General features: G+C 43.7%; 1 protein-coding gene across 1 annotated transcript in view; it reads left to right on the plus strand.

Annotated features, from left to right (window-relative positions):
* PRDM5 (PR/SET domain 5) overlaps positions 1 to 6433 on the plus strand; it is an 89382-nt gene extending 82949 nt beyond the window's left edge. The window contains exon 16 of the mRNA XM_032223547.1: positions 5824 to 6433. Coding sequence (XP_032079438.1) covers positions 5824 to 5988 — 165 coding nt within the window. The 3' untranslated portion in view covers positions 5989 to 6433. The remainder of the gene's footprint in view (positions 1 to 5823) is intronic.
* Positions 6434 to 11216: the final 4783 nt, after the last annotated feature.

Here is an 11216-nt window from a genome sequence, read left to right on the forward strand (position 1 = left end):
CTAAAGAGACTACAGCAGCCGGGAGAAAACCAGCTGCCTTGCCTCCTCCAGCATCGTTCGAATCACCCACCTCCTTTGAATAACAATAGTCCTCCGGAGACAACTAAGCACCAGGGTCCTCCCAATCAGCAAAGGAAATAGGGCTAAAGCTAGGACCATAAAAGATCGTAAAACGCTGGTCTAAGCTGCTTGTGGGTGACTAAAACGCCTAAGGCTTAAAACGCCGAAGCAAAGCCTTTAGCGCAGCGCCGCCATTCCGCCAGCCTAAACGAACGCTGCAAAGCACACTCCGGGCTGCTGCGTAGGACAGAGGACGTTTGGGAGCGTCGACCCTCCGAAAGGTTGTTTATTCAGCTCCCCAGGATCTCGCTCCGTTGCAGGGACCCTGTTTAAATGGCTTTTGGGATCACTATAGAAGCAAGAAAATGGGAGTCTAGGTTTCAGTGATGTAGATGATGAGGATAAGATTTTATTCATGGCTATCAATCTGTCCCTGTACTTCCTCAAACATTTTGGCTTTTTGGACCGGCTGGGGAGAGGGGATGGTTCTGTATGTGTGGCAGATAAGCACGCATGTGCATGGAGCTTCATTTGTGCAAGCAGCAGGCATGCCCACTTGCCGCTCACACAAATGGACCTCTGGAGCACTTCTATGGCCCAGTTCCGAAAGGCTCAAGGCCAAGTAGTGGGTTGTGGCCTGGGGTTGGGGACCCCTGAGCTACAGAATCAGCAAAAAATCCCATTGAACTAAAGAATACAATAATTGCTTTTGGCTAATGAAATCACATCTGTATTTGTATTTATGTTTCAGACATAGAACAGCAAATTACATTATGCAAAATTGCTAATTATGCATTGCAGAACGGCCTTAATATTTATACATTTATTTTATACAGGCAGTCCTTCATTTACAACCACAATTAGGCCCGTAATTATGGTTGTAAGTGATTGTGGTCATTAAGCAAGGCATCCACATGATTGCCTTGCTCAATGACCACAGGTTCTATTTGTTTGAGTATTAAGTGATCATGTGGATCATTAAGCTGAGCATGGGGTGCCTCAGAGGATGCCGGAGGTCCTGGGAAGTCTGGTACAGGCTCAGGCGCTCACTGCAACATGTCCGAGGCATCCTATGCATAGCTTGTTTTTCACTGGTTCCCACATTTTGGGGTCTCCTCCCCAAACTCATGCCTTGTTCTACTGGCCTACTCCAACAATTGTTTTTTCAAAAGAGGACCCAGAAAATGCAACGCGCAGCCTTCCTACAGAAGCCATCTTGAGCCATTCTGGAAGTGGGCACCATTCTCACAATCTCTTAGAGAGAGATTGTGAGAATGATATACACCTCCACGACGGCCCAAGGCAGCCTCTATAAAAGGCCATGCATCATAATGGTTGATTTTCTTTTGGAAAGGTGACTTCCAAAAATTGCCTTTTTGAAAAAAATATCAGGTAATGCACCATGAGGCCTTTCTATACAGAAGCTGTTTCTTTCTATCCTGGAAGTGGGCACCATTTTGTATAGGGAGACTGTGCAGCACCATTGGCTGATTCTCTTTCATAAAAACAATCTTTGAAAGAAGTAAGTGAAGCAAGGCATGACAGGGGAGAGAAGAGGTCCAAGGGTATGTATCTTAGCTGGATTGAAGAAGGCCTAAGTCGTGTGAGGATCCATCCAGGCGTGAATTGCCTAACCCTAACCCTAGAGACCCAGAGGGGTAGATTGGAGGGGCAAGTGGGGCCAGTTACAGTGTCTCTGGTCAGCCAGGCATTTGAATTGTGAACATGTGATTGTGGAGGCATTGCAATAACCATAAACACATGTAGGTTTTCTTTCATTCAGTACCATTATAATTTTGAATAGTCGCTGAATGAATAGTTATAAATTGAGGACTACCTGTGCGCTAGAACAAATGCCTCTCTTTTACAGCTTTGGGGGCATAATTTTCTAGAATCTATATCTTGGCATATAGAGTTATGCACAAGTTTTTTTTTTAATTTTAGGTTCAGTCAATATGTTAATAGTGCTCCTACCTCACTACTTCTATATCATGTGAAAATCTTTTTAATCTCAAAAGATAGTAGGATAAAGTATGGAATTAAACTCATTAAGCCATAGAATCGCCATGATTAATTGAACTAATTATTTTCATGCTTGAAAGTTTCCCAGATCAGTGCTTGATCATGAATGGGGGCTTCACTATCCAGAATGATCACAACTGACACACAAGATGGATTTGTGGGAAGGTCCTTCAGCATGGTTGCTGCCTGCTCATTTAAGCAGGTACTGAAAGTCCAAGAAGATCCCCCAAATGCATTCCCAAAGAAGTGTTCTCCCAACCAGAACTAAAAAGTAGAAAATGCTTTATCCAGGAGCCCCATCCCTAGGGTGACCAGACGTCCCGCATTTGGCGGGACAGGCACGCCTTCCCATAATTTTTCCCGCGTCCCGGGCCGTTCTTAAAAAACCCGCTTTATTTTGGCGCTCGAAGCTCGCTCGCTCCCCCGCCCATCAGCTGCTAGCTCGCTGGCTCGTTCCATTCTATCTAAACTAAAAATATAAGCCAGCCCAGCCTGCCGCTCACTGATTGGCCTGGACTCCAGCCAATCAGTGAGCTGGCTGGGATGGAAAATTTTAAGCACGCGGCGTGCTTAAAATTTTCCATCCCAGCCAGCTCACTGATTGGCTGGACTCCGCTTAGCTTAGCACGCCGCGTGAGTCTCCATTTCATTTTGTCTTGTTTTGCTTGCTGCTTAGCTTAACTGGTGAGTCATGGTACCGGTGGGAATCGGGAGGCGCTGGGGTGAGGAGACTGCCCTCCTCTCCTCCTTCTCCCCCTTTGCAGAGTTTCACCTCGCACAGAGAACTTCCACTCGGTCCCGGAGCTTCTGCCAGCCCCTGTGCTGCAGTGGGAAGCGACCACGCCATGAGTCCATGAGGCGTGGTCGCTTCCTGCCACCCTCCCCTGCGGTGGTGGCTGTTTCACCTCACGCAGAGAACTTTCACTCGGTCCCGGAGCTTCTGCCGGCCCCTGTGCTGCGGTGGGAAGCGACCACGCCACAAGTCCGCGAGGCATGGTCACTTCCCGCCGCCCTCCCCTGTGGCGGCGGCTGTTTCACCTCATGCAGAGAACTTCTACTCGGTCCTGGAGCTTCTGCCGCCCATGGCGGTGCCTGTGCAAAGGCCATCCAAGAAGCGCCGCCGCCCACCCGAAGCCTCCCGATTCCCACCGCCGGAGTTACTCACTCACGTGAAGCTGCCCGGCGGTGGCTCTTGGCAGGGCACAGTGCTGCCCTGGCCAGGAGAGAGGCAGGAGGCCGCGTGAAGGGAGGGAGGAGCAGGAGTAGCCGCCGGAAAGAGCAGGCTGGACGGCCGCCTTACCACCATGCGCGTCGCCCCGCTGGCACTGGCGGCTGCTCCGGCCCTTCTCTGGCCGCGCGTCCAGTCTGGCCACTAGGCGACCTCCCTGCAGCCTCCTCACCTGGCAAGGGGAAGGTTTGGGGCGAGGAGTCCTCCGCTTCCCCCGTCCCAGCAGTGGAGCGTGGGCGCCTGGTTGCAAATGCGTCTCCCTTGCCTGCGCTTGAGACCCGCAGCCGAGGCAGTGCCGACGTCAGAGGAGGGAAGGGAGCCAGCTGAGGAAAAAAGACCCCCACCCTCTTCCCCTTCGGGGGGTCTCCCCACTTACCATCGGAGCGGCGAGGCAGGGAGACATCGGATCCAGCCCCCTCCCCTGCCTGGGCAGGCGGGAGGAGTGGAGGAAGGCGAGCAAGAGGAGGCGCCCAGGTTGCTGCGCCCGTCGCAGCCCCGCGCCCGTCTTGGTGCCTGCCTGTCAAAGCGGTGACACAGAGCAGCCAAGTGCTGATTGGGGGGGGACGCCAGGCAAGGGAAGGCGGGGGGTGGAGGAGCCGTCTCTAGCTCTGCTGGTGCCAACCCAGCCTTCCCCACTTCAGAGAGAGAAAGGGACACCCGCTGCACAGTGCCCACCCCAGCGGAGAAGGCACGTGGGACTTTGGGCTGGCGGGCACCGTGCAACAAAACCTCCCACCTCCCCCGTCAGGTGGCAGGTGGGGGGGTGCGGGCACACCTATCTTGCCAGCCCCGGCATGGGCCAGCGGGGTTCTCTGTGTGTGCTATTGTGGGTCTAAGGTAGCAACCACACCAGCCTCCAACTTGCAGGCTTGCCAGTCCAAGCTGAGTCCCAGCCGTGTTGCTGATTGCGGGTCAGTTTTGCCAAGGTGGTTGTGAGAACGGCATTCATAGGGAAAGCTGGCTTCACTTGTTACAGCAGTGACGGGGAAATCTTTTGGGCTCAAACATTTCACTCTCCTGGTGTGTGTGTGTGTGTGTGTGTGTGTGTGTGTGTTGCACACATACAGACATCCTTGACCAAAGAGAAACATTCCTTTTTCAAATTCATTTATTAAAAAAGAATACACTTCAATCATACGTGGTGTTAAGTGTTGCACAAAGAAACAACACAGGAAAGGAAAGAAGGGAGGGAGGAAAGGGGAAGACAGGGAAAGAGCAGAAAGACAGAGAAGGTGAAGGTAGATAGGCAGAAGGAATGAAGAAGGAAGAAATAGAAAGGAGGGAAGGTGAAAGGATAGAAGGAGGAAGGAACAGAAGCGAAGAGGAAGAGAGAAATGGAAAGAGCAGAAAGACAGAGAAGGTAGATAGGCAAAAGAAATGAAGCTGAAAGAATGGAAGGAGGAAGGAAGAGAAAAGGAGGAAGGGAGTGAGTGAGGAAAGAAGAGGATGGAAGGAGAAAGGAAGGAAGAGAGGGAAAGAGCAGAAGATGGATAAGGTGAAGGTAGATAAGCAAGAGGAATGAAGGAAGAAGTGAGGTGTCTCGAGGAGGGGGAAAACATTTAGTGACCAAAATTACAATGGCATTGAAAAAAGTGACTGATGACCATTTTTCACACAGCGACCATTGCGACCATTTTTCACACTTAGCGACCGTTGCAGCATCCTCATGGTCACGTGATCAAAATTTTGTTTGGCAACAGATTCGTATTTATGCTGGTTTCAGTGTCCTGGGGTGACCTTTTGACAAAATATAAAAATTTTAATCACGCCCCCCCCCCCCCCTGTCAATGGTGTCCCTCTTTACCAATCTGAAAATCTGGTCACCTTACCCGTCCCAAGTCCACAGGAATATGGTCTTCCTGGGGTTAAACCACAGCTTGTTTTTTTTCTCATCCAGCCTCTGAAAACCTTCAGATGGAAAGGCAACATCTTGATGGCCACTTCAAAATCAAGTTATGTTTATAGTCTATATTTTCATGTCAGAAAAATGTTTCCTTCCTTATGGGAACAGACATCTATCTTCAGTTCCTTCCATGAAATTCTTGGTTAACATAAATGAACATGTGAATTACTAGCTGCAAGGCTTCAGTAAAACAGGTTTCCTTTTCCAGAAATTTATAAAACCAAATTAATTTAGAATATGTTTGTAATTACAGACTCTTTGTTTTTTCTGTGTTGTGTTTCAGTGGTTTTGGTTTTTTTTGAATGGTGAATTGTTCATTTTTATTTTATGTATATTTGTTTGATTGTCTTGTATAATGTAATTAATTAAATCAAATGTATTTGTAAAAGTTGCAGTTTGTATCAGTTTAGCTAGCAATCCTTAGATTATTATGGGAAAGAAAACAATTTAAAATATATCAATTTCACAAATGACATAGAAGATGGTTGTTTGGTTTATTCAAGATTATTCATAATATTCGGTGCTAAGAGACCTTTATATGAGTTGTTTTAGGCAATTAGGCAATTAATGACTTTGCTTTTTTTTTTTTTTTTTTGCCCCTGCATTTTAGGTTTGCGATTTGTCATTCAGCCTCAAGAAAATGCTGATCCGGCACAAGCTGACTCACAATCCCAATCGGCCCATGGCTGAATGCCAGCTATGCCACAAAAAGTTTACAAGAAATGACTACCTCAAAGTACACATGGAAAATGTCCATGGGGAAACTGACAGCTAATTTTGGCTTAAAGGAGAAAGTGTGTAGTGTTTCCATTGAATGCTTCTAACTCCAGAGTTCAGTCAGATGAGTAAATACACAATATAGAATGTATATTTTTTTAAAAAATTATATAGACAAATCTTTTTTGGGGTTTTCTATTCAAAGTAAAAGTGTTATGTGATCAGTGATGTGGGAATGAAAATAATTCATGTCATGGTGAATCAAAACATTATTTTTAATTGGGAAGTTTATTACTAAAATATGTTATAATCCTGTCATAATTACTATTTTTTTCTCTATTTCCATATAATAAAACTTTAATTCAGTTGTAGTTTTTAGCATGACATGGTTTTGAAAAGAAGACAGACAACTTGAGGTTAGGACAGATCTGGTCAAATTCATACCTGTTAGAAAATTTGTTAGCACTGCTCTGTTTGCTCAGCTACTTTCCTAGAAGGGGAAGATTGTGATAAACAAAAATCAGAAACTGTGTTTATAGATGCCCCATTTGAAGCACCTGTAAACTATTATCTCTTTGGCCACTTAGTATTCATGCCAAAGATTAAAATTACAAGATTGATCATGATCAACCAGACTGAGATACAGTATCTCCAGGGTTGGCTGCTGGTTTTTTTGTTCATGCTTTAGTGTGTTTAAGGGAACCAGGACACAGGACACAGATTTCAGTTATTTGTCCTGATTCTGGTATAAAATCACTGGAAAACCCTAAACTAGTTTTTCTCAATTTGGCACTCAAACTTGTATGATTAAAGTAGGTAATGTTCTTGGCTATGAATGCTGGGAATTATAGCCTAATACATCAGAAAATTCAGATTAAGAATGATTTTTCTAAAACATTTCCTCATTAGAATTATTCCTGTTCAGCAAGGCTTTTTAAATGTCCTGGACTGATTGACTCTGCAGACATTTCAGAAGTATAAAAAACTAGAGCTGTTATATAAAATTTGAAATTTTCAAATTTTCAAAAGTTTACTTTGGGCATTCGGTGCAAATGTACTATTTGTGTGAAATTCTTTAGAGCAGACACATATATTTCAGGAAAGGGATAGATATACAATCCTGGAAAAAGATGCAGCTGCTTTAAATAGTTGAAGACAACATTTGTGCCACCAAACACTGTGAAGCACTTTTTTTGGTACTGTTGCTGAAGCATTGCGTAGCTCTGATAGAGAACATATTGTATTCTGTGCATTTGTTGAACTGGTTTCACAATGCAGGAAATTCTTAAGCTTAATAAATTAAAATTGTGACTAGGATTTTATTCAACTAGTCAGCATGATTTTTCAAGCAACACTTGCTATTACTTAAAATATGTTAATGAACTCAGAATTTATATCAAAATTAGAATCTATTTCAAACATCTCTCATCATAGCATTCCTAGGGAGTCTTACAATCTTCACTGTTTGAATGTGATTGGAATTACAGCATTGGTTGTTCCTGGAAAAGGCAAATCAGAAGCAGTCCTAAGAATGATCTGTTGCTAAAGTGTTTAAAGGTGTTAAAATATAGCATTAGTACTAACAATATTTGTAAATGTTAAACAAAACGAAAAGTTAATCTCAGAATAATATAGAATTATATTGCTAGGATTTTTTTTAGCCTAAAGGAATTTGTGCAGTTTTAAATAAGGCTTTTGAAATAAATCTCTCATACCTGTAAAAAAAACCACCTACTATTAAGAAGATTAAAAGTGAGTTAAGAATAATTTGTTAACTTTATTACTTTTTCAGCAAGCAGCTTCTCTTAATTATTAGAGTAATTCCTTGAATACTCATCTGTGGATAAGAATGTAGAGTTTGCATGAAAAGCTGATTCATGACTGAAAATAAAAGGTACCAACTATATTCTCTAAAGCAGGAGTGTCAAAATCATGGCCCGTGGGCTGGATGCGTCATATGCTGGCCATGCCAATGTCTGTTGTTTTTTTTAGGGGGGTGGAAGTCATGATATGTCACATGGCAATTCTGTGATGACGTGAGTTTGACACCCCTGCTCTAAAGAAAACCTATTTTTGGAAAATTAAATTCTTTAAGTAATACACAATATAACCCATGTGCTTTCTTCCGTATGTATATTTTATGTCTTAACAGCCCCTGTGTCTGGCTATAGCAAATCTTAGATTTAATTCCATACCAAAAAAAATCTGTGTTAACATCCACATTTAATCTGATGCAGGATAAACATTTCCCCCCATACTTGTTCTGAAACATTTCGCTCTCTCTGACTCTGAATAATTATTTCAGAATGGAGCTGCTACTCCAAACTGCCTCCTGCAACACAGATATTAAATCATTTCTTAAAGGCTTACTTCAAAACCTAATCTGAAATACCCCAAAGTAGTGAAATACAGCAATTTGCCCACAAATTCTGATGCATATCTTCTAATTCCTATAAACGTTTCCAGAACTGGACTATAATGAAAACTGAACAATTCTCTATTTAATCTCCATAATAATCATTAGATGCATTGGTTGTAGCATTAAGTCTCATTTTGCTGTTGTTATTGTTGTAATTGGTAATTTGCTTTCCATAAATGGGCATTGATGTGTCATCTAGGCTGTCTGAGTAAAATATTTGATCTGGAAAATGAACTGGAATTTGGATTTTTGGAAGGAGAAAGAAAAGAAAATGAGTCTATTTTAAGATGAGTAATTCACATAGACTTGTTTATAGATATATATTTAACTTTATATAATGCATATATTCTAAATTTCTCAGAATTTTCAAGAGTTACAAGATTACCTTAATTATGAGGCGAACCCAAGACAATAAGGTGAACTGAAGTGTCAGCCTCTGTTTTTCTGCTTGCTTTCGGCTGCCATTGAAATGGGGAGGGGGGGCATTGTTTGTGGGTGGGGAAGTGTCAGCACTGGAGAGACTGAATAAAGGGAGGTGTTCTCACCATCTACTGTGCATGCTGCAGATAAAAGATTTGCCGCCCAGACCAACTGTCCAGCATACCAGCCTGATGATGCATTTTGAAGATGTCTCCCACATGACACCTGTGGGGTGTACTGATTGGACTATGGACTAAGGTTACCAGAGGGAGGGGGTTGGGTCACATATTGATATCTATGATTACGCGTGCTTTTGCCTCAGATCTCGCTTTGCTTAGCTACTATCTACTCATGACCAGTAAAAGTACTCTTAATTCTGCAAAATGGAGTTGAGTGGTTTCTTTCTTGGTTACTGAGTGAAGCAGCCTTGACATTAAGCGAGGTCTCAGACAAGCACTCATCCCGGAGCTGATAACTTCCGAGGGGAGTGCACCCAATTCCTACACACAGACACGGAACCAGCAAGGCAGCGACCAGGGGGAGAATGAGGAGAGCCTTGTGAAACAATTTGCAGAAGCTTGGAAAAAGAAACATTCCAGTTGTGACCCTGGAAAAGAAGCGGACCTCCATGGAACAGAGGAGGTTTCTGTAAACAGATTTCTCTGCTTGAGAGAGGCCGGGGGACAGTCAAAAGATTTATGGTCCTTCCTCAGGCAGCTGTGGAATTTCGTGCAACAGTTTGGAAATGTATTTTTCATTGAAGAAGGCAAGGTAAGAAAACTTGCTACGCCTTGAGGAAGTAAGGCAGCCATTGGGATGGAGGCCCCGCATGATGCTGACCCCCCCCTACCGAGAGTCTATAAAAGATTTATGGCTGCTTTGAATAAATACTTTGATGATTCGCTCATGGAGCTACGAACAAAAGCTAAATTTACATCCCTGTATTCCCCTGTACCCAGGGGAACAAGAACTGTGTAAACAGGGGGACACCCCCCCCCAAATTGCAGCTCTGCTATGGACTGGCTGTGGATATGGGAAGTGATTTAACCATGATGATTATAGTGAGGATATTGGGAGAGAGAAGATATTTTCAGTGAGAAGTCTTCTGATAAATTATCCTCACACAGGGCCACTGACTGCAGCATTGATATTCTCCCCAGGGTGAAACTCCCTAAACCTCAGATTTATTCAATGACCCCTAGAGAAATGGACCAATTAAGGAAATTTATTGACAAAAATTTGGAAAGGGGATTCATTGAACCCGCTAGGCCCTGAGTTGCTGTTCTGGTCTTGTTCAGAGAAAAGAAAGATGGCTCCTTTCGTTTGTGTGTTAATTTTAAGAACTTTACCCATTACCGTTAATGAAAGACATGTTGGCCCAGCTGGGTAAGGAAAATTTTTTCACAAAGTTAGATCTACGAGAGGCCTATTTCCAAGTCAGAATTAAAGAAGGGATGAGTGGAAAACTGCGTTCAACTGCCCTCTTGGTTGTTTTCAATTCCGCGTAATGCCATTTGGACTACAGGGGGCACCAGCCGTTTTCATGCAATTAATAAATGAGGTTTTGCATGACCACCTTTACAAAGGCGTGATGGTCTATCTTGATGATATCCTTATTTACACGGAAACATGTGAAGGACACCTGAAACTGGTCCGCTCAGTGCTAAAAAAAACTCCGGACAGCAGAGCTATATGCGAAATTGTCTAAGTGTGAATTTCATCAGGAGAAAATTGACTACCTTGGGTATCGCATCTCCCGTGATGGTATCGAGATGGACCCAGAAAAGGTCCAAGCTGTAACTGAATGGGCACCCCCACTGCACCCGCAAACAGTTGTAAAGTTTTTTGGGATTTGCGAATTTTTATCATCAATTTATTCCCTCATTCGCCAGCATCGCCCTTCCTATTACGAACCTGCTGAAATCAAAAGGGGAGGCTAAACCTAGACCAGGAAAGCCCTTAAATTGGACTATGGAGTGTCAAGCCGCATTTGAAAAACTTAAATGACTATTTGCAGCTGAACCTGTTTTGAAACACCCAGACATGGATTCACCATTTGTGGTCCAGGCGGATGCAAGTGATGTTGCAGTGGGGGCAGTATTGCTACAAGCCAATGCTGATGGAAAGCTACAACCTTGTGCTTATACCTCTCGAAAGCTGACTGAGACAGAGAGACAATGGGCTATAGGGGAAAAAGAGGCTTTTGCAGTCAGGTGGGCTTTAATGACCTGGCAACATTTCTTAGAGGGAGCAAAACACCCTTTTGAGGTGTGGACTGACCATAAGAACTTGAAGGCGTTAAAAAATCCCCGGAAATTATCCCCCAAACAGATGAGATGGGCACAGCACTTTAACAGGTTTGATTTCACTTTAAAGTATATCCCAGGGGGGAAGAACTTTATAGCAGATGCTCTATCTAGACTACCTCAATACTTAGCTCAAAGCTT

Source organism: Thamnophis elegans, chromosome 9 (assembly GCF_009769535.1).
Source record: "Thamnophis elegans isolate rThaEle1 chromosome 9, rThaEle1.pri, whole genome shotgun sequence".
Taxonomy (NCBI): domain Eukaryota; kingdom Metazoa; phylum Chordata; class Lepidosauria; order Squamata; family Colubridae; genus Thamnophis; species Thamnophis elegans.